Source organism: Neurospora tetraspora (genome assembly GCF_033439725.1).
Source record: "Neurospora tetraspora strain CBS 560.94 chromosome Unknown B0H65scaffold_7, whole genome shotgun sequence".
NCBI classification, from domain to species: Eukaryota; Fungi; Ascomycota; class Sordariomycetes; order Sordariales; family Sordariaceae; genus Neurospora; species Neurospora tetraspora.
Genome location: NW_026944389.1, coordinates 182,333 through 203,797, shown reverse-complemented (window position 1 = coordinate 203,797; position 21,465 = coordinate 182,333). Strand labels below are relative to the sequence as shown.

At 52.9% G+C, this 21,465-nt stretch overlaps 7 protein-coding genes across 7 annotated transcripts; all 7 read left to right on the top strand.

The window, feature by feature from the left end:
• Positions 1 to 2,720: 2,720 nt before the first annotated feature.
• Positions 2,721 to 4,355, top strand: B0H65DRAFT_433136 (2,2-dialkylglycine decarboxylase; the record flags this gene model as incomplete). The annotated part of the gene is made up of 2 exons (XM_062825045.1): positions 2,721 to 2,803; positions 2,855 to 4,355. 2 exons carry the CDS (start codon positions 2,721 to 2,723, stop codon positions 4,353 to 4,355), a joined length of 1,584 nt encoding a protein of 527 aa, XP_062678105.1.
• A 2,475-nt stretch (positions 4,356 to 6,830) lies between these two features.
• Positions 6,831 to 9,429, top strand: B0H65DRAFT_474559 (DHS-like NAD/FAD-binding domain-containing protein). The gene is made up of 4 exons (XM_062827250.1): positions 6,831 to 7,188; positions 7,512 to 7,714; positions 7,891 to 7,963; positions 8,067 to 9,429. The coding sequence occupies exons 1-4, from the start codon at positions 7,041 to 7,043 to the stop codon at positions 8,960 to 8,962; spliced, it is 1,320 nt and encodes a 439-aa protein (XP_062678104.1). The 5' UTR covers positions 6,831 to 7,040; the 3' UTR covers positions 8,963 to 9,429.
• A 37-nt stretch (positions 9,430 to 9,466) lies between these two features.
• On the top strand, positions 9,467 to 11,336 carry B0H65DRAFT_541669 (uncharacterized protein; the record flags this gene model as incomplete). Its single annotated transcript, XM_062829179.1, has 3 exons — positions 9,467 to 9,493; positions 9,530 to 9,841; positions 10,209 to 11,336. Exons 2-3 carry the CDS (start codon positions 9,782 to 9,784, stop codon positions 11,334 to 11,336), a joined length of 1,188 nt encoding a protein of 395 aa, XP_062678103.1. The 5' UTR covers positions 9,467 to 9,493; positions 9,530 to 9,781.
• A 1,572-nt stretch (positions 11,337 to 12,908) lies between these two features.
• Positions 12,909 to 14,744, top strand: B0H65DRAFT_541668 (uncharacterized protein; the record flags this gene model as incomplete). The annotated part of the gene is made up of 4 exons (XM_062829178.1): positions 12,909 to 13,007; positions 13,533 to 13,725; positions 13,767 to 14,068; positions 14,183 to 14,744. The coding sequence occupies 4 exons, from the start codon at positions 12,909 to 12,911 to the stop codon at positions 14,687 to 14,689; spliced, it is 1,101 nt and encodes a 366-aa protein (XP_062678102.1). The 3' UTR covers positions 14,690 to 14,744.
• Positions 14,745 to 15,187: 443 nt separating this feature from the next.
• Positions 15,188 to 16,435, top strand: B0H65DRAFT_530351 (P-loop containing nucleoside triphosphate hydrolase protein; the record flags this gene model as incomplete). Its single annotated transcript, XM_062828925.1, has 2 exons — positions 15,188 to 15,633; positions 15,950 to 16,435. The coding sequence occupies exons 1-2, from the start codon at positions 15,445 to 15,447 to the stop codon at positions 16,433 to 16,435; spliced, it is 675 nt and encodes a 224-aa protein (XP_062678101.1). The 5' UTR covers positions 15,188 to 15,444.
• Positions 16,436 to 17,117: 682 nt separating this feature from the next.
• Positions 17,118 to 19,899, top strand: B0H65DRAFT_579458 (uncharacterized protein; the record flags this gene model as incomplete). The annotated part of the gene is made up of 3 exons (XM_062830763.1): positions 17,118 to 18,087; positions 19,558 to 19,746; positions 19,774 to 19,899. The coding sequence occupies exons 1-3, from the start codon at positions 17,380 to 17,382 to the stop codon at positions 19,897 to 19,899; spliced, it is 1,023 nt and encodes a 340-aa protein (XP_062678100.1). The 5' UTR covers positions 17,118 to 17,379.
• A 522-nt stretch (positions 19,900 to 20,421) lies between these two features.
• Positions 20,422 to 21,324, top strand: B0H65DRAFT_511125 (uncharacterized protein; the record flags this gene model as incomplete). Its single annotated transcript, XM_062828458.1, has 2 exons — positions 20,422 to 20,488; positions 20,534 to 21,324. The coding sequence occupies 2 exons, from the start codon at positions 20,422 to 20,424 to the stop codon at positions 21,322 to 21,324; spliced, it is 858 nt and encodes a 285-aa protein (XP_062678099.1).
• Positions 21,325 to 21,465: the final 141 nt, after the last annotated feature.

The following is a 21,465-nucleotide window of genomic DNA, read 5'->3' as shown; positions in this document are numbered from 1 at the left end:
TGGCTCGTAAAGTTCTGTATCTGAAGTTTGCAGAGTTGCGCTCGAGGCATCTAGATTTCGTGATGTGTTCGAAGGTGAGTATTCGTTGTTCACATTCTCATCGGCATCGACATCGGCATCGTAGTCATTGTCGTCGTCGCTGTTGTCGCTACCGTCTTTCTTATCGCCATCGTCATCGTCATCATCTTTTTCAGTTCTCCATTTTCTCTCATTTTCCTTCTGCTCTCTTCCCTCTGCTCCTTCACTTCTCCTTCTCTTCTTCGCCTTCTTTTTTTCTCTTTCTTTTCTTCACCTTCTCGCACAAAGTCGTCACTTGCACTGAAGTCAGATCACGGGGATATATCGTTGGTCAAAGGGTACTTCTCCTGTATCACTGGCCTGGGAAGTCCGCTCTCATATACTATCTTCTCTCTTGATCCCGATGGCCTGGCGTGCCGATTCGGCACCTCGTCCGTTTGGGACACCCCATCTCCGGTTCCTAGGTCCCGTTGGTGCCGGACTCGGGACTCGGGCCTTATCTCATTGGCTTGATACAGCTATATCCGGATTGGGAATATCATCCGGATTAGGAATAGCTTCATGGATTGTAACATTTCCATTCTCTTTCTTCTCCTCTTCCTGTCTTCTCGGCCTTCTGTTCTTATTCTCTTCTTCCCCCCCTCGTTATCATGATGAAGAAGTGATGACGATAGGGTAGTTATGGCTCGTATGCGCTCAAGAACTACGTTCTCGAGCAGATGACAGGATGTAGGAAGTTTCCCCCCCTGTGCGAAGGCAAACCATAACCACAAGTACTAGGGACATTGGCCCTCTTCTTCCTTGACATCGTCTCCGTTTCTGCCCTACCCGTCCTTTCTCAGATCACGGACCGGTAACTTTCCCGTGATAAACATACTTACTGTATGATCCTTACTATCCGAGCGCGCACCGGCTGCTATGAGCTGCTAGAAGCTGTCAAATATGCGAGACCGCCATGAGCGTCCAGTGACCAACGATGGGATGGCCAACCAAACGATGCTCATACCCTACCGCTTTTTTCCATTCCCGTCGGATTTATCCCCACGTTATACTGGCCAATGAAGTAGTTTCGTGAGGTCTGCGTGCTACGTTGCGGCGTCGACCTGCATGTTGTTCTCAGATACAATTGGCCAAATAGCGTGGGGATAAATCCGACTTGAATGAAAAAAAGCGGTACATCGTCGCCCACCATCGCACTTTGCCAGCTCGTCAATGCACACCGCCGAGCTAGGTACACAGTAATGCCCTGCCTTTTCTGTTCCGCAGTACTGCTCTGCCAACTATATGTCCGTGCCTGGAGCTGGAACAGAAACGTTTCTGCAACCTCTCATTCGCCAATTCCCACAATTTTTTTTTTTTTTTTTTCATTTTTTTTTTTTTCGAAGCGAGAATCAAGGCCACCAAAGCGGACATCAAGGCTTCAAGTACATCCTGTCGTGCGAGCTAAATATCGCCGGCGCCCAGCATATGAGCCATTTGTTACCAACGGAAGCGACGTGTCCCGATGTCCCGTCCTCCGCATTTCCAACACTCTGCTTCCGAAGTTCCGATATCCCTCTGACCACAACCAACCGACTTCTTACTTTATCTGGACGGCAAACTGGCTCCATGCTGTCATCTCGTGGTGCAGAGAAGGAGTGTGCCTGGCCGTAGACAAGCAGATGTGCATGCTAGATATCCTCTTGAGCCTTGCTCACAGGAGGAAGGAGGAAAGCTATCGAGTCCCTCCGGGAGTCCGGCTTGCTGTTCGGTCTCGCTCTCTTCTGCCAGGTCTACGGCTCTGCCGGCTCGCCCTGCTTCTGCTGATTGTGTTCATTCCTCGTTCCATTCCATGCATTATCTGGCGTTGATGGTTACACCCCGTGTCTGTCCACCTGTCGTCTTACTGTCTGCTTATCATATCGAACTGATCGAAGTCGTGACGCATCGGCGCCCTTCGATTCCCGGTGTTTTTCACAATCGTGCCCGTCTTTCCCAGTCATCTTTCCAAGTCGTCTTATCGCTACACATGAGGAAAATGGAATATTCTTGCTGGGTGGAGACGTCGCCTGTATTACTGTCCGATGCCACCTTATCCTCCCGCCGTATCTCCAACACTCGTTCCCGGCATGGTTCTGGCCACAACCAAACGACCCATCACTCATTAGAGGGCAAACTAACCGCTTTCCGGCAATCTTAGCGACCTCGTTTGTTCTACTGAGGGGTAGGATAGGGTTTCGACTGCGGGGAAGCTGGAGGGGGACGGGATGGCGTTTCAGACTACGCCATTGTAGATAGCCACAGATAGCTATCGCCGAATCGGATCACCACCTGTGTTTGTAGTGGTATCAACGTCTGGACCAACGTAGTAGTGTCATAACGCTCCATGCTACTGGTCTGAGGAACTGAGTCAAGGCCTCGACCAAGCTGCCAAGCACGAAAGGATCACATGCCACAGTCCCAAGGTACAAAGACCAGATGGATGTACGTGAGAAGTTGCGTGAATTTGCCTTAACAATATCCATGATGCCCGCTCTCGCTGCGTTGAATCGGTGCACGTAGACGTTGGCCTTTGTTCCCTACCTGTTCTCTCTTACAATTTCATGATTGTCCTGACTCCTCGCTGACAGTTTTTCAACCCATATAAAGAGGCAACCACCCCAGGATCAACCGTATTTCCCATCATGGACAGCTTCAACAGCACTCCCGATAGCCCCTACGCCATGCCATCCCTCCAAGCAGCCATCGATCTCTTGCCCGTCAACGGCAGCAAGCCGGAGAATGGCAAGGCCGATCAAAGGCTAGAGTAAGTCACCCTCAAATCCGACGACAACACCAAGCTAACCTTCCACGCCAGCAATGCCTGCGATACCGACAACCTCCCCACCAACCTCTACCCCAGCATCACCACCTCCAACCATCCCAACCTCAACGAGTTCGCTTCCTCCCACCTCATCAACTTCGGCACCACGTTCCTCCCCGACCTGATCATCTCGGCCTCCCACCTCTCCCTCTTCACCGCCCCATCCCCTGGTTCCTCGTCCCCGTACGGCCGAGCGATAACTGACTGGACGTCTGGCCAAATGTCTTCCCTCCTCGGGCACTCGCACCCCGAAATCGTCTCAGTAATCACCTCCCACGCTTCCTCTCTCGACCACCTCTTCTCCGGCATGCTCTCGCCGCCCGTGTTGAACCTGGCCAAGCGGCTGATAAGTGTCCTGCCAGAGGGATTGGACAGAGCCATGTTCTTGTCCACGGGTGGTGAGTCGAACGAAGCCGCGATCAAGATGGCCAAGACGTATACCGGGAAGTTTGAGGTCGTGGGTTTGGGAGCGAGTTGGCATGGTGTTACTGCGCAGGCGAATAGTGTGCAGTATCATGCTGGACGGAGGGTGGGATGGCCGTTGGTGCCCGGGGGGTTGATGTTGCCGAGTCCGAATGCTTATCGGTGTCATGAGGGTTTCAGGAGAAAAAAGACGACTGGGAATGGGGAGGGAAATGGGGCGAAGGGTGGAGGTGGGGAAGAAGGGGTCGAGGAAAATGGAAAAGAAAGTCAGGGGGAAGATGAAGAGGAATGGGAATACGACTGGGAAGCAGAAATGCTCTACGGCTGGCGGCTGATTGACCAACAGTCATGCGGCTCACTTGCAGCCGTCATCGTTGAGCCAATCCAGTCCTCCGGCGGTATGCATGTGCTTCCGCCCGGGTACCTCCGCAGGCTCAAAATTGAATGCGAAAAACGCGGTATGCTGCTCATCGTCGACGAAGCCCAAACCGGCATCGGCCGCACGGGGGAAATGGTCGCCGTCAACCACGACGGCGTGGTGCCGGATATTTTGACGTTGTCAAAAACTTTGGGAAATGGATTGCCGTTGTCAGCGGTCATTACGAGCCATTCCATCGCCAACGTTTGTGCGGAGAGGGACTTCCTCTTTTACACCACGCACGTGAACGACCCTTTGCCTGCTGCGGTGGGAGATAAAGTGTTGGAGATCGTCGTCCGAGATGACTTGGTCTCGCACGCTCGACGGATGGGGGAGATGTTGCACTCCGGGCTCAACCAGCTCAAAAAGCGGTATGCGTGCATCGGCGATGTTCGTGGGAGGGGGCTCATGGCCGGGGTGGAAATTGTCGAGGATCGGAGAAAGGGGAAAGAACCTGGGATGGAGCTGGCGAAGAGGATTGGGGATCGGGCGTATGAACTTGGGTTGTGGTGTAACTTGAGTACGCACCCCAGCTTTGGAGGGTCCTTCAGGATTGCGCCGCCTATCACCATCAGCGAAGAAGAGGTTAGAGAGGGACTGGCGGTCTTGGAGGAGGCGTTCAGAGGGGTTGAGGGGACGTTGCCGCTGTATTGACAGGTAGGTACCTAGATAGCAATGGATTTTGTGTTGTGTTCGTGTGACTGATTTCCACGGGCTGTGGGGAGAGCTCTGGAAGGAGAAGAGGATGGAGGGAGATTGGATGTTATTGACGTTACGGTGAGGTCATCACCATGTCATGATTGGCTGGGGACATTTGTGAGTTGACTGTGGAGTAACTTCCTGTGTACTGGAAGCAACATGGAGCGACTTCGCTGACGAGACAGGATCAAGAGACCGACATAGCACGACGACACGAAGCATCCGTCCTCGGTCCGGTCCTAGATCTCGGGTTGGTTAGGACTTTCCAATCATGATTACCGAACCGATTGTTGAACCATAGCTCTGGGGCGAAGATGTGTTGATGAAGGTCTTGGTTGATTGATGGAACGGAGAAAGAGAATGTGAACAAGAGAGGGAAGTAGAGACCGACTTTATGGCAGCAGAGGGTGGGTGGCCATGCGTGGACCCACTTTTGTTAAGGAAGCCAAGCTGGTGACGACGTCAACACCAATCACGATTTACGGTTACCGAACCCATCACCATTATTGAACAAAAGGTCAGAGAATCGTCGAGGGGGTTGGAGGAGGCACTTCAAGAATTCGAGGGATGGAAGGGAAATCTCAATTGTCATACAGGAGATGGGTTTGGATGGAGATGACTGTTTGTCTTGATCGATCGAGGAGGGGAAGGAACTTCGTCGAAGCTGGCACCCTCGGTCCATGTCTTGCACAATCTGGTCAAAGATTTGTCCAATCCTTCCTGAATCTTTCACAACTACATCCAGCTAACCTGATTGTCAGATGTTCCTGCCTCTATTCCAGCATTCGGCCCCGTCAAGAGTGAACCCGACCTCTAGCAGCTACTCGCCTGAGCTTGAAGCGCCCTCAGACCCAATGTCAACCAAGTGGAAGGCATGAGTCTGGCGGCGCTTCTAGCACATACGAGTATTAGCTCAGGTACGAAGGCCTTCTCGTTCGTCAACAACGTCGATGCATTTAAATGGAATTCGGGGTTCAAGTTGTTGTTGGCTCTTTGTCATTATCGTCAACTTCCACCTCCCTACATTGAACCAGGCCTCAGGTGCTTGCCAAATGAACATTGCACATTGAGTGCACTCTCCGTGTCATCGTGGTCCACTGCATGGCCATACATCATCACTCATCAGTCGTTGCCTTTGAACCCGAGATCGAGGATCACCATCTAGATGTTATGGGTGATGTAGCACCAATCAGATTGCTTGTAGTGAAATTAAATCAATGAATTTACTATCACAAACTTTTGCATTTGGTCCAATTCGACGTTAGTCGGTCTCATGTTGTAGAACTTGTAGACATCATGAGATGTCCGATGATGATACAAAGCCGGCATTGTCAGCGCCACGGCGTCGTCAATCAGCGTTCCTGTCGACGGTTATCAACGGTCATCAACGATGGAGTTGATGCTGGACAGAACACTAATACAACGGGTCTTCAGATGAAGCATCCTGCCTTATCCAGTGGTTTCTTTGTGTGGATCGTATCCACCTTGTGTCAAGGAAGCCAAGACATGGTGATGGCTTCAACATTCTTTACCTGAATGATGGTTGTTGAAGAGGAAAGCTCGAGGAAAGGAAGCTACTGTGGCCGCCATTACAGCACGGCACAAGAGGATTCCTTCCGGCCCTGGGGCCGGTAACAGGATCCGGATCGTCGGGCATGTCCATATCATCACTACGTTGTTCTCCTTCTGCGCAAATTGGGAATTCCCAACATCAAGTTATGTCTATTGCTGGGACGGATTGCTCAAGGAGCGTCGCCATCAGACGAGTGATTCCTTGTTCATTAACCGTACCACTGTCATTGCCACAGTGTCTTCACTCAGCGTTGTCGACGATCTACCAAGAAGGGGCTATGAAATTAGTACTTTGTGGAAGTTTCAACGGTCATCGGCCGATCCATCATGGTAGGGTAGTTGCCATTGGTCTGACTGATGATGGTTGTCAGAGAGGGAAGGAAGCGACCCGGTCGGCATCACGAGACGGCACAACATGGCACAACACGATTCCGTTCAGTCCTTCCTTGGGTCAGTTGGGATTGTCTGTGTCTTCACTCAATCTCCTCCTGGCAAAGTTGGAATTCGGGCGTCAAGTGATGTCCCTTTTGTTGGAGTAGACTGCTCTTGGATTGTCATTGTTTCACGGCCAGCATGGAATCACACTGGCATTGCCATGGTCGATCAGCATCGTCAAGGGTACTGTGCCACATGTATTCCCTCCCTGTCATCCCAACCCTTGGCGTCGGTGTCAGACTGTCGTTGGCGGATCCGAACCCGACCCAAGTTGTCGGATCGTGAGCAACGCCGGCAGCCAATAGCTGACAGCCAATAGCCGATGTCATTCCCCATTTGGTACCACCACACCGGGCACCGTACCACCGACCCATGACGCTCTTCGTCGCCAATCCTTGTACATACTAACTTCTAGTCCCGAGTCAGCTGACTTCGCGTTTCGTATTTGAATCGACGACATCCCTCCATCGCACGTTGTGTCGTCGCCGGCAACTTCTCCTCGTCACCGTCCCCCGCCAACGTACCTGTCTCAACACTCGACCCCGCCAAGACCCCCGAAGACCCCCGAAGACCACTGAAGACCACTGAAGACCGCTGCTTACCTGCTACCCCAATCGCTATTCAACGCCCACCATGGCCCATACCGCCCATAAGAACCCCCTGAAGGAGAAATTCGAGGCGCCCGAGGTCATCGATCGCAAAGCCAAGGTGCTGGCCGAGTTGATTCGAAAGTCGAAGCATTTCATCGTGTTTACGGGTGCTGGGATATCTACATCTGCGGGTTGGTCACCTTCTTCCATCATCGATACTCGTCGGGACTGGAAGCGTTCACCTTGCCTGTTCGGAGGGGGGCACGGGCGCCTCAAGGCCTGACGAGCACCTCTACCGACTCGTCCAAGCGCTTCCACTGCCTGTCAACCTTCCATCTTTGCCCTGCCCTTGCCCTTGCCCTTGCCCTAGCTACCCACTACCAGTCCTGGTGGCAGTCATGGTGCCTCTGTCATTACCTCTCTACTGCCACGGTGGCCGGAAGCATTCGTATTCGTACGTTGTCTGTGGTCTCATGCGGCCTAAGGTAGCTAACACAGATATGACGAATCGAAGGCATCCCGGACTTCCGAGGCCCCGAAGGCGTTTGGACCCTGATGGCCCAGGGGCGACAAGCGACAAAAAAGTTTGTGGACACGTTGCAAGCAATACCAACGAAGACGCACATGGCCCTGGTCGAACTGCAGGAGAGAGGGATACTGAAGGGGCTTATCAGCCAGAACTGCGATGGGTTGCACCGTCGAAGTGGGATACGCGCTGTAGGTTACGGTCCTTCCGATGCGTTGGAACTTGGTCGAATCGTCCATCTGGTTCCTGTGCTATTAGCCAAGTACGATCTGAAAACGAGGGGAGGCGGGAGGCACAGTGGGGTAATTTCCCTTTGACAAGCAACGCTGACCGAAAGTCCGAAACGCGCTTGGGCACGCCATTACAGGACATGATCTCGGAGCTCCATGGAAACACCAACATCGAGTACTGCAAGCAGTGTGGCAAGGAGTTCTTGCGCGGTGTGTACCCTGATCTCTCATTGCTGCGAGCGCCTCTATGACTCTATTCCCGTCTCCGCATAACCAAACCCCGCCACGTTGCTCCGGACTCTAACAGCAGCAGACTTCTACGCCGTAGCACCTGATAATCGACCCCTCCACGACCACCGCACCGGCCGCAAATGCCCGGTCTGCATCACGCAACCACTTCATGACACCATCATCCACTTCTCTGAAGACCTACCTCTCGCCCCCTGGACGCGTGCCGAAGCACACTCCGAGAAAGCCGACCTCTGCCTGGTTCTTGGCTCTTCCCTAACCGTAACACCGGCAAACGAACTACCCCAACTTGTTGGCGAGCGTGCCGCGGCCCAGCAAAAGAAGAAACCGAGGCAGGACGTAAACACGAATCTCGTCATTTGCAACCTTCAAGACACCGACCTCGATTATCTTTGCCTGTTACCAGACCACCGGATATATGCAAGGGCAGACGACTTGATACAGCGAGTCATGAATTATCTCGGACTTTCTATTCCTGACTTTCGTGTACGACGAAGGCTGATTGTGGAAACAGACCTCGATGTAACCCCTGCAGGAGGCAGGCATGTGGTCACTGTTAAGGGCGTGGACGATGATAACACCACACCTGCCAGCTTTTTGAGGACCGTCAAGCTTGTGACAGCCCGGGGGAGGCCACGTATTGTCAAGACTGAGCCCTTCATTCTTGGGGGGAGGGGCAAGATTGGAGATTTGGAGGAGGAGGCCTTACAGAGTGGTGCTTTTGCTGGGGGAGATGAGGCTGCCGTCATGTCGGAGGTACTGACACTGGGTTTGGAATTCATGGGCAACTACGGCGAACCAAGCTGTGAGTTACAGCACATTGTACGGGCGAGCATCCCACAGTCCGGCGCTGCAACACAACAGCCACGCCAGGTTGCTCGTACTGCTTACGAACTTGTTTACAACCCACGTAATGGCGAGTGGGTTATCGAGTGCTTGCAGAGCAGCATGCAGGTTTAGACAGAGCAATTCAATGACACTTGTCCTCCGATTTTTTTTTTCGATTACCTACTACCTACACTATATAAAGTCCAGGTCGAACCCCCGTTTTTTTTTTTCTCATTCCTCTCGATCTACACTGCGAACTCGAAGTCCAAACTGCTTTCAGATATCATATATCTTGCCAGCATTTTCATCTACAAAAACCCTTCGTCAGGTCCACTCTTCTCTTTTTCTCTCGACCCATTTCTCTCCAACCCACCCAGCAACGCCAGTTAACCGTTGCATCCCACCTCCTCGCCAACGCAACCAGAAAAAAGCAAATTTACGACACAAGTCTTAGGATACTGATCCTTAACCTCTGTTTCCTTACCAACCTCCCACTCCTCTTAACACCCTTCCTCCTCTCTCTCTATTTTCTGGTTCCCCTTCCCTGCAACCATGTCCGACATCGATTATCTGGTGGGCACGGTCATCGCCAACTATACGTATGGCGATGTCGCCGTTCCCGCCAATCCTATTGTTCCCGCCGAGCCCGTCTTCCCCGACCAGCCCGCCTTCCCCGACCAGCTTGTCGTCCCTGACCAGCTTGTCGTCCCTGACCAGCTTGTCGTCCCTGATCAGCTTGTCGTCCCCGACCAGCTTGTCTTCCCCGACCAGCCCGCCTTCCTCGACCAGCCCGCCGATCCTGTCCTCCTCGCCGGCTCTATCGTCCCCGCTGAGTTGGCCAACCTCGACAACGGCAACGGCAACGGCAATAGCGACATTCCCCTTCCTTCTGTGGAAGCGGACGATGAGGGGCATCAACCGCTTGGGGAGCTTGTGTACTTCGATGAGCACATGGGACCTCAGGCCGTTGACAACAACAACAACAACAACAACAATAATAGCAACAATACGGTAAGTTATCCCTCCTTTTCTATACTTGTTATCTATTTCTCTTCGTATCCTCGCTGCCATTACCTCGCGCTTGTCTTGGTTTCCTTTCCTTGGGCCCGTTTCGCTTCGGCTCAATACCCCTTTGCTCGGACGTTGTGATCCGGACTTCCAGTCACGTCCTGTCTTTTCCTGGCCTTCCCCTTTGCTTGCCTTCAAGTCCAAGTTGCTTGGCTTTGGTGATCATCAGTCGACTCTCTTCTTGGCCATGATACCGTTCCATCGAGTCACTCTTCCTTTTACCACCCCGCCAACCGTATCTTCATTCCTCACGCCCATCTTGCCATGTCTATGGGATATATGGTCCGTAACTAACATCATTATCATTTAGAACCCCGCCGGCCTACTTCAAGTTGATGTCTTTGGCAATAACCCGCTGAGTAATATGAATGCCAGCACCCCCGGCACGTACCAAGCGGGCAACCTGGACCCTCTTGCGGCGGAATATGCCCTGAGTAGTCTAGGCTCTCAGCCACAGCAGGTGGGTGTGGTACCTGTTGTATCTGCCCCGGTGATGCCGCAGCCGGTTGTTTCCCCGGTGATGCCGTCCCCCTCCCCGTCCCCTGCCCCCAACCAAGAGGGCCAACAGCAGGGACGGCAGGGCCAACAGCAGCGACAACAGGGCCAACAACAGGGACAACAGGGCCAGCAGCAACAGCAGGGACAGCAGAACCAGCAACAAAAGGAGGACAAGCCCTGTGACTTTGCCGACCATGTCCTCCAGAGGACTTGGGTCCTCGAATACCGTACAGTACCTCTAGAGGACCCCAACGCCCTACTGTCCGAACAGTTGAAGGCGTTGTATCCCGATGCCTTTGCGGGTCTTCGCCCGCGCCAACCGTCCCCTGACCAGCAACTCCCGGCTCCCCAGGCTCAGCAACCGGCCGGAGTTCAGCAGCCCTCGCCCCCCTTGTCCTCCGCTCAGCCCTCCCAGTCTCCGCCCCCTGCTGACGCTCCCCGCAAGCGTGGTCGTCCCAAGGGCTCTCTGAATAAGAAGACCTTGGAGAACATGAACCTTCACAGGGTCATCGGCTCCAGCGCGCGGGTGACCAAGAGCGTCAGTAGGGGCGCTAGCATTGAGCCGGATACATCTAAATCAGCAAGCAAGACGCTCACGGAGAGGTTCGTGCTGGCCCTAAGGATGCAAGCCGAGGCCGATGCGGAGTTTAGACTCCTGCGCCGGTACCGACACCAGGAGCATTTCGCACGCATGTCAGGGCAGCCTCCGGCCAACGAGGAGGAGCTGTCTGACGAGCAGTGGAAGGCCAGGTTGGAGGAGGAGGAGGAGGTAAAGGCCAAGTGGAGGCAGGAATTCTTGGACGGCCGTCTCGCCGCGGATCCGAGACTCCGGGCGCGGATCGGCGAGGAGGGGATGATGGTGTTGTTCCCCGGTTTTAGACCGGCAGGCGGCAACACTGGGGCTGATTATGGCTCGGATTCTCTGGTATATAACGGCTAAGATCTTTGTCTGTTGGATATGTTTTCTTTATACGTTCGATTGGCTTTGTCTGTTAGACTTCTCATATTTACCTCTACCTAACGCCATTTGGGTACCTATCTTCCACTCTTCCACTCTGGTGCACGAAGTCACAAAATGGTGCGTAAAGTCAAAGTGGTGCGCCAAGTCATCTGGTGATGATTTCTGGTGTTGAACACAAAAAGGCAGTCCGTCATCTGGTAATCTTACATGGTGTTGCTGTTAATCGTCTACAACCGGGGGAGTCAACCTCCTGCCCGGCCATACCTCCTCTACGTGGATTATGGTCCTCTGGGCACATGCATACTTTCTTCTGACGGGTACATCCACCGCTCCTCCTCGTGTGCGCGTTGAGATTCCCCTTGGAGTGCCCTGAGGTTTTCTCTTGCCATGTTTTTATGCAGCAAGCGCGCTGCACCCTTTCTGACTTCCGAGTGGGCAACTGTCGGGACCGACGGGCTCATGCCCGGCAGAGCCCCTGCTCCGCACCACCCACGATGGGGGAGGCAGCGATATAGGTAGACAGAAGGCACACACCAGTATGAAGAAGGAGGGGCATCACGACAAGAAGGAGCACAAGGCCATGGGAAGGAACACCGAGCTACAGAGGGAAGGAGGGCATTCGCAGATCGAAAGCCCGTGACTGATTGGAAGTCGGGTTGGCCACGGGGATTCCGGTATAAGAACCCGGCCCCTCCAGGACTTTGGAACAGATTCTTTTCTTCTCATCATCATTTTACACATCTTCTACCCATTTCAGTTTTCTTGGTTACAATCATTCTTCGCTCACATTTGGGTGCGCCACCCAACAACCTTTCTCCTCATGCTTCCGACAGTCTTGCCAATCTTGCTGTCGACGGTCATACCAATCTTGCGTCGTTTCTTCCCCTGTGATGCCGCAGGAGGTTTTGGCCCAGGAGGTCTCGGACATTGACTGATATCATGAACGACGAGCTGTACCATCCGGATCTGGTCATCACAACCTCTGCTCCGGCACCACAGCAGACGCTGACCACGAGCAACAACAACTTCACCAAAGTGGTCAAGACCGCAAACCAGCATCTGAGCGCGATGCAGTCTCCTGTGTCGAGTAACAACTCGCCGTTCCGTCAGGGATCCCCACGTTCTGCCACTCTCCAAGACTTCTCCTCTTTGCAGCAGCGTCGACACTTTCGACAATCTTGCCGTTGGCGGTTTCGCCAATTCTTCTGTCGGTTCTCTCGACAGTTCTTGTGTGGGCGCTCTCGACAATTTTCCTCTCGGCGCTCCGCAAAGGGCTCAGCACGTGGCTGAGATCAGGGTTCTGATGGCCCCACGGGCTCCTCACTTTCTCCTATTTCTCTTCCTCCCAGTCCCTCACCTCTACAGGAGAGAGGGCCGGAAGGGCCGCTCAATAACCCCCCAGCGGCCCAGTCTGGAGCACCGAGTGATTACTTTCGACAGCGTCTCGAGGCGGCGGCCCGCGCGAGAAAAACCTCGCCTCCTCCTATTCCTACCCCTCCCCTTGACAAAGCATCGGTGGCTTCCGCCCAGTTTAAGGCCCAGAGCGAACCGATGCCTGACAGCGCGGAACGCGATCAAGATCACCCGTCGTCCGGGCACTCCAAGCCTCGACGCCCAGCACGTCAAACACCACCTCGTCTTATCAAGATCGTAAGTCCATTTTACCACACACATGTTGCCCGCAACGACGACATAACCACTCACCAACACCAGCTCCATGGCCACCAATGCTGCCTTTGTCAAGAACAATCTTGACGTCGACCAAATAATCGACATAATGAATGAGCCTCGGCTCCAGGTCATGGCTTCGGTAAGCTCTGCTTTCTTTTCTACCTCTACACTTGTATCTTTTACTCTTCGTGTTCTGGTTTCCATTACTTCGCCTTTCGTCATGATTTCCTCACTTCCCTTTGCTTCAACTCCCCTTTCCTCGGCCGTTGTGATCAAATCATGTTTTGTCTTTTGTCCTTTGCTTGCCTCCAAGTCCAAGCTGTTGGGCTTTGGTCATCTCGTCCATTCCGTTGTACTCCTCACTTCACCTTGCAGACCCTCCTCTGTTTGTCTACCGCTCCATCGAGCCATTCTTCTTTTTATCACCCCGCCAACCGCACCTTCACGCCCATCTTGCCATCTCTATGGTATACATGGTCAGTAACTAACATCATTGTCATTTAGAACCTGGTTTATTTTGGCAGCGATCTACTGGGAAACGTAGATGCCAACACCCCCAGTTACGTGTACTTCGGAAGCAATGATCTACTGGGCAACGTGGATGCCAGCACCCCCGGCCCTTACGAAGCGGGCAATCTGGGCCCTCTGGCACTGGAATTGGGCAGCCGTGGTCTGGGATCTCAGCCACAGCTTCTAGGTGTGGCGCCTGTTGTACCTTCCCCTACAATGCCGCAGCAGGTTGTGCCCTCGGTGATGCCGCAGCATCAAGCTATGGCCCAGCAGGTGCCGCCCGAGGAGTTGCCGCCCCAGGAGGTGGCTCCCCAACAGGTGATGCCCCAACAGGTGATGCCCCAACAGGTGATGCCCCAACAGGTGATGCCCCAGCAGATCCCGTCCCCTTCTCCTTCTCCCAGCCAAGAGGACCAGCACTCCAGCAGGTCCTGCAGGAGGACATGGAGAAGGTGGCGCACCTCGAATTTGCCCCCGACATCCTCGAAAAGACTTGGGAGCTCCAAGTTCTTGTCCAACCTGACCCCAGGGTAGAGAAAGTGCTTCTGTCGGAACGGTTGAAGGCGCAGGATCCCGAGAGGTTTGGCGGTGCCTCCTTGCGCCAACCGTCCCACTCCCCCGACTAGCAACTGCCCCGCGTGCAGGTCCAGCAGCCTTCCCCATCACTGTCACCCCCTCCGGCCGCACCGGCCGTTCCTGTCAAGCGCGGTCCGGGCCGTCCCAAGGGCTCCAGGAACAAGCCCAAGCACAACCTAGACCGGGTCATCGGGCGCGGCTCGCGGGTGACCAAGAGTGTTGGTAGGGGGGGCAACAGCATTGCTGCAGATACGTCCAAATCAGCAGGCTGGAGAGCAAGAACACCAGGCGAGAAACTCGCCATCAGGTTGATCGCTATCGCTCAGGCGGAAGCGAAGACGAAGCTGGAGGTGTACCTGCTGGACGAGGAGCAGGATCCGGCCGACGGCGCCGACGTTGCTGTCGGCAACAACAGAAAGCTGTCTCGGGAGCAGCTGCACTGGCAGCTGTTTATGAAATTCCAGCAGGAGGCGTTGGACCGGATCTTCGACGAGAATCCGCAGCACAAGGAGACGATTCTGGCCGAGGAGGGGCTCATGCAGGAGTTGTTTCCGGGGTACTTTGAGAAGGAGTAGGTGTCACTGTTTGGTCATTGTTTTTGTATTTGTAGGAGCACATTGTCACTTCTAGCGTTTGGAATTAAAGATCTGCGACTTTGAGATGAGAAAACCTACCCACACCCATATCTTTCCTAGAGGCACCCATATCTACTCTTCGAGGTAGTCAGCAACAGCTGTTTTGTGGCCAAAAATGTAATCATTGAGGGATTGCCTGCAATCGGATTTTGCATGAACCTTCTCCAACTAAACAACTGCGGGATTGACACAGCGACTTCCTACGTAATCTTCGCACTGATGAACAGCAGAGGAGTGTCCATGATGGTCTTTGTTTTTTCTTTTTGAGAACGAACTGATAAGCTCCCGATAAGCCCCCTGCAAAACCCTAACCCCAACCACCACTGGCACATGTCCAGAACCTGTGCCAAGCCAGCGATTGTCCCCCTGCCAAAACGTCATTGATTGGATCGTCTTGAATTGGGAAGTTTCGGTGGCTCAAGCTCGTGAAATCCGGCACCTAGTTGACCGAGGTGACGTCATGCACTTTTTGCTGGACTTTTTGACATTCATCGACATGTAACCAACAAAAGCGATTTCATAATACATTCTTTATACCTCTTACGACCTACAAGCCACCTACATAATCGCCTCTACCTACACGTCCTATTCAACTCAGTGTTACACACAGTACTACACTCATCGCTTATCTTATCACTTACACGCGTTGCATCCTATCAAGCATCAACATCAACATCAGCCGAACACCTACAACCATGGCCGACTGGGACACGGACGCCGCCCTTGACGGGCACTTGCGCGACCAAAATGGCACCGCCGAAAAGAAACCGAAGAACGAGCATAGATGGATCTGGTTCGTCACGGGCCCGACGGCATGTGGAAAGACGACGGTTGCGAAGGCGTTGGCGAAGAATTTGAATTTCACTTATGTCGAGGGTGATAATGTGAGTTTCTGTCCTCTTACTGCGCTGACCTATGGGGTGGTTGTAGCCAACTGCAGTCACTGCACGGCGCTGTCTTTGGCCCTTGCGGAACATGCGCAATCTTTCCGTTCCTCCTTCGGCTCATCTCGTGGTCCCTCTCTATCCCCGAGACCCCAACGGGAGCCGCAACTTGAACCTCCCAACCCTTTCCCTCCCACTCAGAGCCTCACACATGGTCCCTGCACCGAGGTACCTGCATCACCAACCTCACTGCATCACCAACTTCAACTTCAACCTCAACCTCAACCACACCCACTAACACCTCACACTATCACAGTACCACCCAAAAGCCAACGTCGAAAAAATGTCCCGCGGCGAACCTTTGACAGACGCCGACAGAGCAGGCTGGCTCCAAGCCCTAGCCGAGCACGAAACCGCCGCGCCACCGACCTCCAAATCCTCCCCGCATCTCGTAATCACCTGTTCGGCCCTCAAGCGTCACTACCGCGACATTTTGCGTTTGGGATCCGAGCACGCCGGCGATTTAAGGGTTCGCTTCATTTTCCTGAGTGCGCCGGAGAAGGTCCTGAGAGAACGGGCGCAGAAGAGAAAGGGGCATTTTGCGGGAGAGAATTTGGTGCATAGCCAGTTTAACATCTTGGAGATGCCGGACCCAAAAAAGGAGGAAGAAGAGGGAGGGGAAAAGGATGTGTTGGTGGTGGATGTGGATGGGAGGGGGGTGGAGGAGGTGGAGAGGGAGGTTTTGGAGAGGGTGAGGGGGGAGATGGGGAGGGAGGAGGGGGATTTTTTGAGGTTGAATTAGGGAGGGGTGGTGGGTGGTGTTTGGTTGGTTCTGATGTTGATGATATTGTTTAGATAGTAGGAATTATACCTTGGGTTTGTGGTGTCAGGTGATGGGATGATGTGAAGAGGTTGGAGTTTGGAACATGGAAGTCGCTTATGTTGTGAGCTGTTCGTCTGGTACGTTTCTCGGAAGTTCGATCTTGGATAGAGGTATCTGTAGCCCCATCTATATCGCTTGATGCCAGCGTGTTTCCTGGACTGGTCACGTGGATGAAGGGGTTTGTGAAGATGAGAAGGGATTCGGCGTTTTCAACACCATGCTTGTTTACCAGGTGCCAAACCTTTGTGGCGTGTTCGTTTGTGGGATAGTGGACATCAAGCATAGAGGCAGCAGGCAGGTATGTTTTGTGTTGGAGGTTGGAAAAGGCGGCAGCAGAAAAGTGCTTGTGTCTGGAGAAGAGCGGAAGATGAGAAACAGAAACAAGGGCAGCGAAAATGCCTGGGAAGGGAGTGCCGGTAAAGGGGAAACCCATGAATGGGCGCCCGTCGCAGTGACTTCCACATGTTGCTTGCTTGATGGGAAACTCTCCACACCAAACTTGATGGACTGTCCCGTGGGTATATAAGGAAGGTCTTTCCCCCAATCCCAAGGTCCCTTTTCTTCTCCTCTTTACCATTCACTGTCTCTTGAGCTCCGCCAAGAATAACTTCCATCCACCAACATGCCGCCCTCAAGGTTTAAGTGGAGGCTCTGGACTATCCGGACCCCTTTACCAATACGATGTACAACCCACCATGAACCCTTCACTTGGTAGAACTTCACAATTTTGATGGTTATAAATATTTTAACTCTGCCTCCCGTTACTCATTGCAAAAACTTTCCTTTCCATTATCCATCACCACCCCGTGCACCCACAAGCACTCACCGAGAAATCGCAAGCAAGCACAAATCCCGTGCCTGAGATGTCTCCCGTAACCATGGCTACCACAGCTCTCACGGTTGTCTCGACTATGGCCACAATTGTCCAACAAATGCCCACGCCCAGACCCACCACCACTGTCCCCCTTCCAGAACCATCGGAAACAGCCAGCCAGTCATCCGGACCAGGCCTATTCGTGCCAGAACCTTACTACTCCGGCACCTCCTTCTTCGCCTCGATTGCAAACATTTTGTACATGTTTGTGTACACCATCCCGCGCGGCGTTTGTGGCATCCTTGAACTCTTCCTAATGTTCCGAAGGCAAAGAGAGGCACTTGCCAAAGAAGCCGAAGAAAGAAGCCATCGAATTCAAATGACCGAGGGCATCAACAGGATGGTGGTGCTCATGGAATCACAGACCGAGCGAATGAACAAGATGGCGGAGCTCATGGGAACGATGGTGGAGGATAACAAGGCCTTGAAGGAGGACAACAAGGGGTTGAGTCAACGCCTTGAGAGGGTTGAGACTGATAATACGGTGTTGAGGCGAACCGTTGAAAGGCTTGAGACGGGAATGAAGGAAATGAAGGAGGAGAATAAGGCGATGCAGGAAGGAATCACGGAGGCAGTTGAGAAGGGCACTAAGGAGGGCATCAAGGGTTCGTTGACGGAGGCGAGTCAGGCGATGACGGAGGCAGTAAAGGAGGGTGTCAAGGAGGGATTCAAGGATGTAATGAAGGAGGCGAATCCGGTAACGAGCGAACCGGCGAGAGAGCCCCAGGGCATGATCGAGGGTATGAAGAGGGTGGAACGGAAGATGAGAAGGATTGAGTACACCATCTATTGGGTTGAGAATATGGTTGATTGGGTGCTCTACTATTGCAAAAATCATTCTGAGCAGCTGGCGATACTTCCTAAATCGCTCAAGCAGGAGGTGGGGGCGCCTGACTGGGAAAGCGAGACAACGATGGAAATTGAGGATCCGATTGATGCCGGCTCGGAGGAGTGGGAGGAGGAGGATGGAGAGGAGGAGGAGGATGGAGAGGAAGAGGAGGAGGAATCGGACGGGATGCATGGCGAAGATGACGCTGCATCTACTACTTCTACTGCTCCTACCCCTTGGGACTTTGCTGAAGCGGAGGATCAGAACCCATGGTAGTACAAGATTACCTCTATAGACTGTCCTCTCATGTCCATAGAAGCAAAACATATCACGGCTTTGTTACAGAGGTCTCCAGTCCAATTGAAGTGTCCATGCTGTGTCCATCTTTCAAAGATTAGATGGGTAAATGGGTATTGTGCGAGTGGGAGTGAATGGTAAAGAGGTAGATACCTCTTCACAACCTTGATTTCTGGATTATACGAAACCCTTCACCAATGTACGACCTACTGTGAACCATTCACTGGGTAGAAGTTCACAAATTTCATAACTACCTATAAATATTCCGCCTTTAACTCCCGTTACGCATCGCACAAATTCTGCTTTCCATTATCCACCACCACCACCCACAAGCACTCACTCAGTCGGAAACTACAAGCAGGCACAAATTCCGTACCCAAGATGTCTTCAGCGTCCCAACCGATCCCGACGCCAACTAGCTTTACCACTGCAACTACCAAGCCCAAGACCATGGCTGCCACCGCCTTTACTGCCGTCACCACAATTGTCTCGACCGTGATCACATTCATTCAGTCGGCGCCCACCCCCACACCCACCGCCACCACCACCGGCCACCTCCTAGAACCATCAACGACAACCAGTGCCTCCTCTGACTCCTCAGAGTCCTCACCCGCACCAAAGCCATGGGTGTCAGAGCCGTACTACTCTGGTACCTCTTTCATCGCCTCGGTTGCCAACATTCTATACATGATTTTCTACACCGTCCCGCTCGGCTACAACCAAATCATTGGAATCTTCCTAATATTCCAAAGGCGAAGAGAAGCGCTTGCTAAGCAGCTGGAAGAACAGAAGTGGAAAGAGGAGACGCGACACCTTCAGATTCAACAGACCGAAGGAATCAACAAGATGGTGGAGCTGATGGGACTGGTGCTGGCAAAGCAGCGAGATGACGAGAAAGAGAAGGCGGAGGCACGAGACCATCGGATTCAACAGACTGAGGGAATCAACAAGATGGTTGAGCTCCTCGGATCCGTACTACAGGACAACAAGGCCTTAAAGGAGGATAAGAAGGTGTTGTGTCAATGCGTTGAAAGGCTTGAGTCGAGGATGCAGGATTCTGAGAAGCTCATCAACGGCATGGAGAGGATGGTGACGGTGGTCCAGGGGTTGGAGGGGGTGTTCAGAGTGGCCTTAGAGGGAGTGGAAACGAGGATCGGGGCGATCGAGCACATGGTGGATTGGATGCTCGACTATCATTTGGATGAGAACAAGCGGTTTCACGCTCTTAAGGTGATTCTTGCTGGTTTACTGAAGTAGGATGGCTCTACCTCTACTGCCTCTTCCTCTACTACTCCTACATCTTGGGGCGGGGATCTAGTGGAAAATCGGATTATAGTAGACGAAGGGGATTGGGAGGACCACAAAAAGCCATGGGAGAAATAATAGAGGTAATAGAGGATTATAGACTGCCCGGAATTTCCATAAAAGCAAATCATATCACGAGCTTGTCACAGAGGTCTCCAGTCAAATTGAAGTGTCCGGTGCATACTATGTCCATCGTCGGTGTATTATCATCACTACAGGTACCTACGTATTTCCCCCTTCTCAAGGTCCCGTTTTGTCTCTTCTTTACCATTCACTCCCTCTCGCACAACGGGCACCCATTCACCAACATGCCGCCAGCAAGGTTATGGTGGAGTTTCCTCTACACGACCTTGATTTCTGAACTATACGGACCCTTCACTGCGTAGAATATTATAATTTCAATAGATATAAGTATGCCGCTTTTGCCTCCAGTTACCAATCCCACCAAATCTCCTCTCCGTTACCCACCACCGGTGAATTCATCACGCAGAAGGACTCAATCCGACACAACCAGCAAACACAGATCTTCTCTCCAAGAAGAGCCCGACTTCCAAAACAATGGCAACTATCACCACAAGCGCCAACCCTCACACCGAAACCATGGTAGACAATGCAGTCACCACCATCTCGACCATAATGACCTCTACAATGGTCAAAGTCATCCGCCGTCAAGCGGAACCAAGCACCACCACTTCCTATTCCTAACCACCAGAGGCAACAACTACCTCATCGGTACCATCCTCGTGGATCTCAGAGCCCTACAACTCCGCGATCAATTTCTTCTCATCGCTCTCAACCATCGTCTACTTTTTCGTAGTCACCGTCCCCTCCGCCGTTGTCCTTATTATTGCAATATTGACGTGGAGAAAGAGGCGTCGAGAAGAGGCTGCTGAAAAGCTAGAGAAGAAGATCGAAAAGGCTGAGACGCGAGCCTTCCGGTCTCTGCTTGTGCAGGAGGCGAGGCTGACGAGGGAGTGCTTGGGGAGGGTAGAAACGAAGATCAATGCAGGTGGGATGGAGGATGGAGTGAAGGAGGCCCTTATCACTATGGTGAAGGCAATGAAGGAGGGAAGGAACGTGGAGGGAAAGAGGAAGAGGAGGAAAAAGGAGAGGAAGGAGATGAGGGAGGGGTTTGAGAAGATTGAGGTCAAGTTGGATGGTTTCCTCGACCTCATTCCCAAAGCTGAGAACAAGAAGAAGAATCGGCCTCACCAAGGGCTGCTTCCTGATTTCACGGGCAAGGACAACGCGCCTGCCTGGGGCAGTACGGCAACAACGGAGATTGAGAGTCTTCTGGATGCTGGTGATTTGGTGGAGGGAAAGGAGGATGAGGACTATGAGGCGGACAAGGAGGAATCGGTCTATGGCGATGACGCTAGCTCTACTGTCTCCGCCACCTCTACTCCCGATACTCCTTGGGAATGGGGGCAAGGGGAATGGGAGCAACCACAGAGCCTGCCTTTATTGGAGGGAAGCACGTGGGACTGGAACGCGGTGTGGTAGTGGAGGATTATGGACTGGAATCTCATGTCTACGAAAGCAAGACAAATCACGGTTATGCCGCAGCGTTTTCAATCAAATTCAAGTGTGCGTTGCGGTTTGTGTCCATATTAGGTGTATTAACATGACTGCTTTACCTCCCAA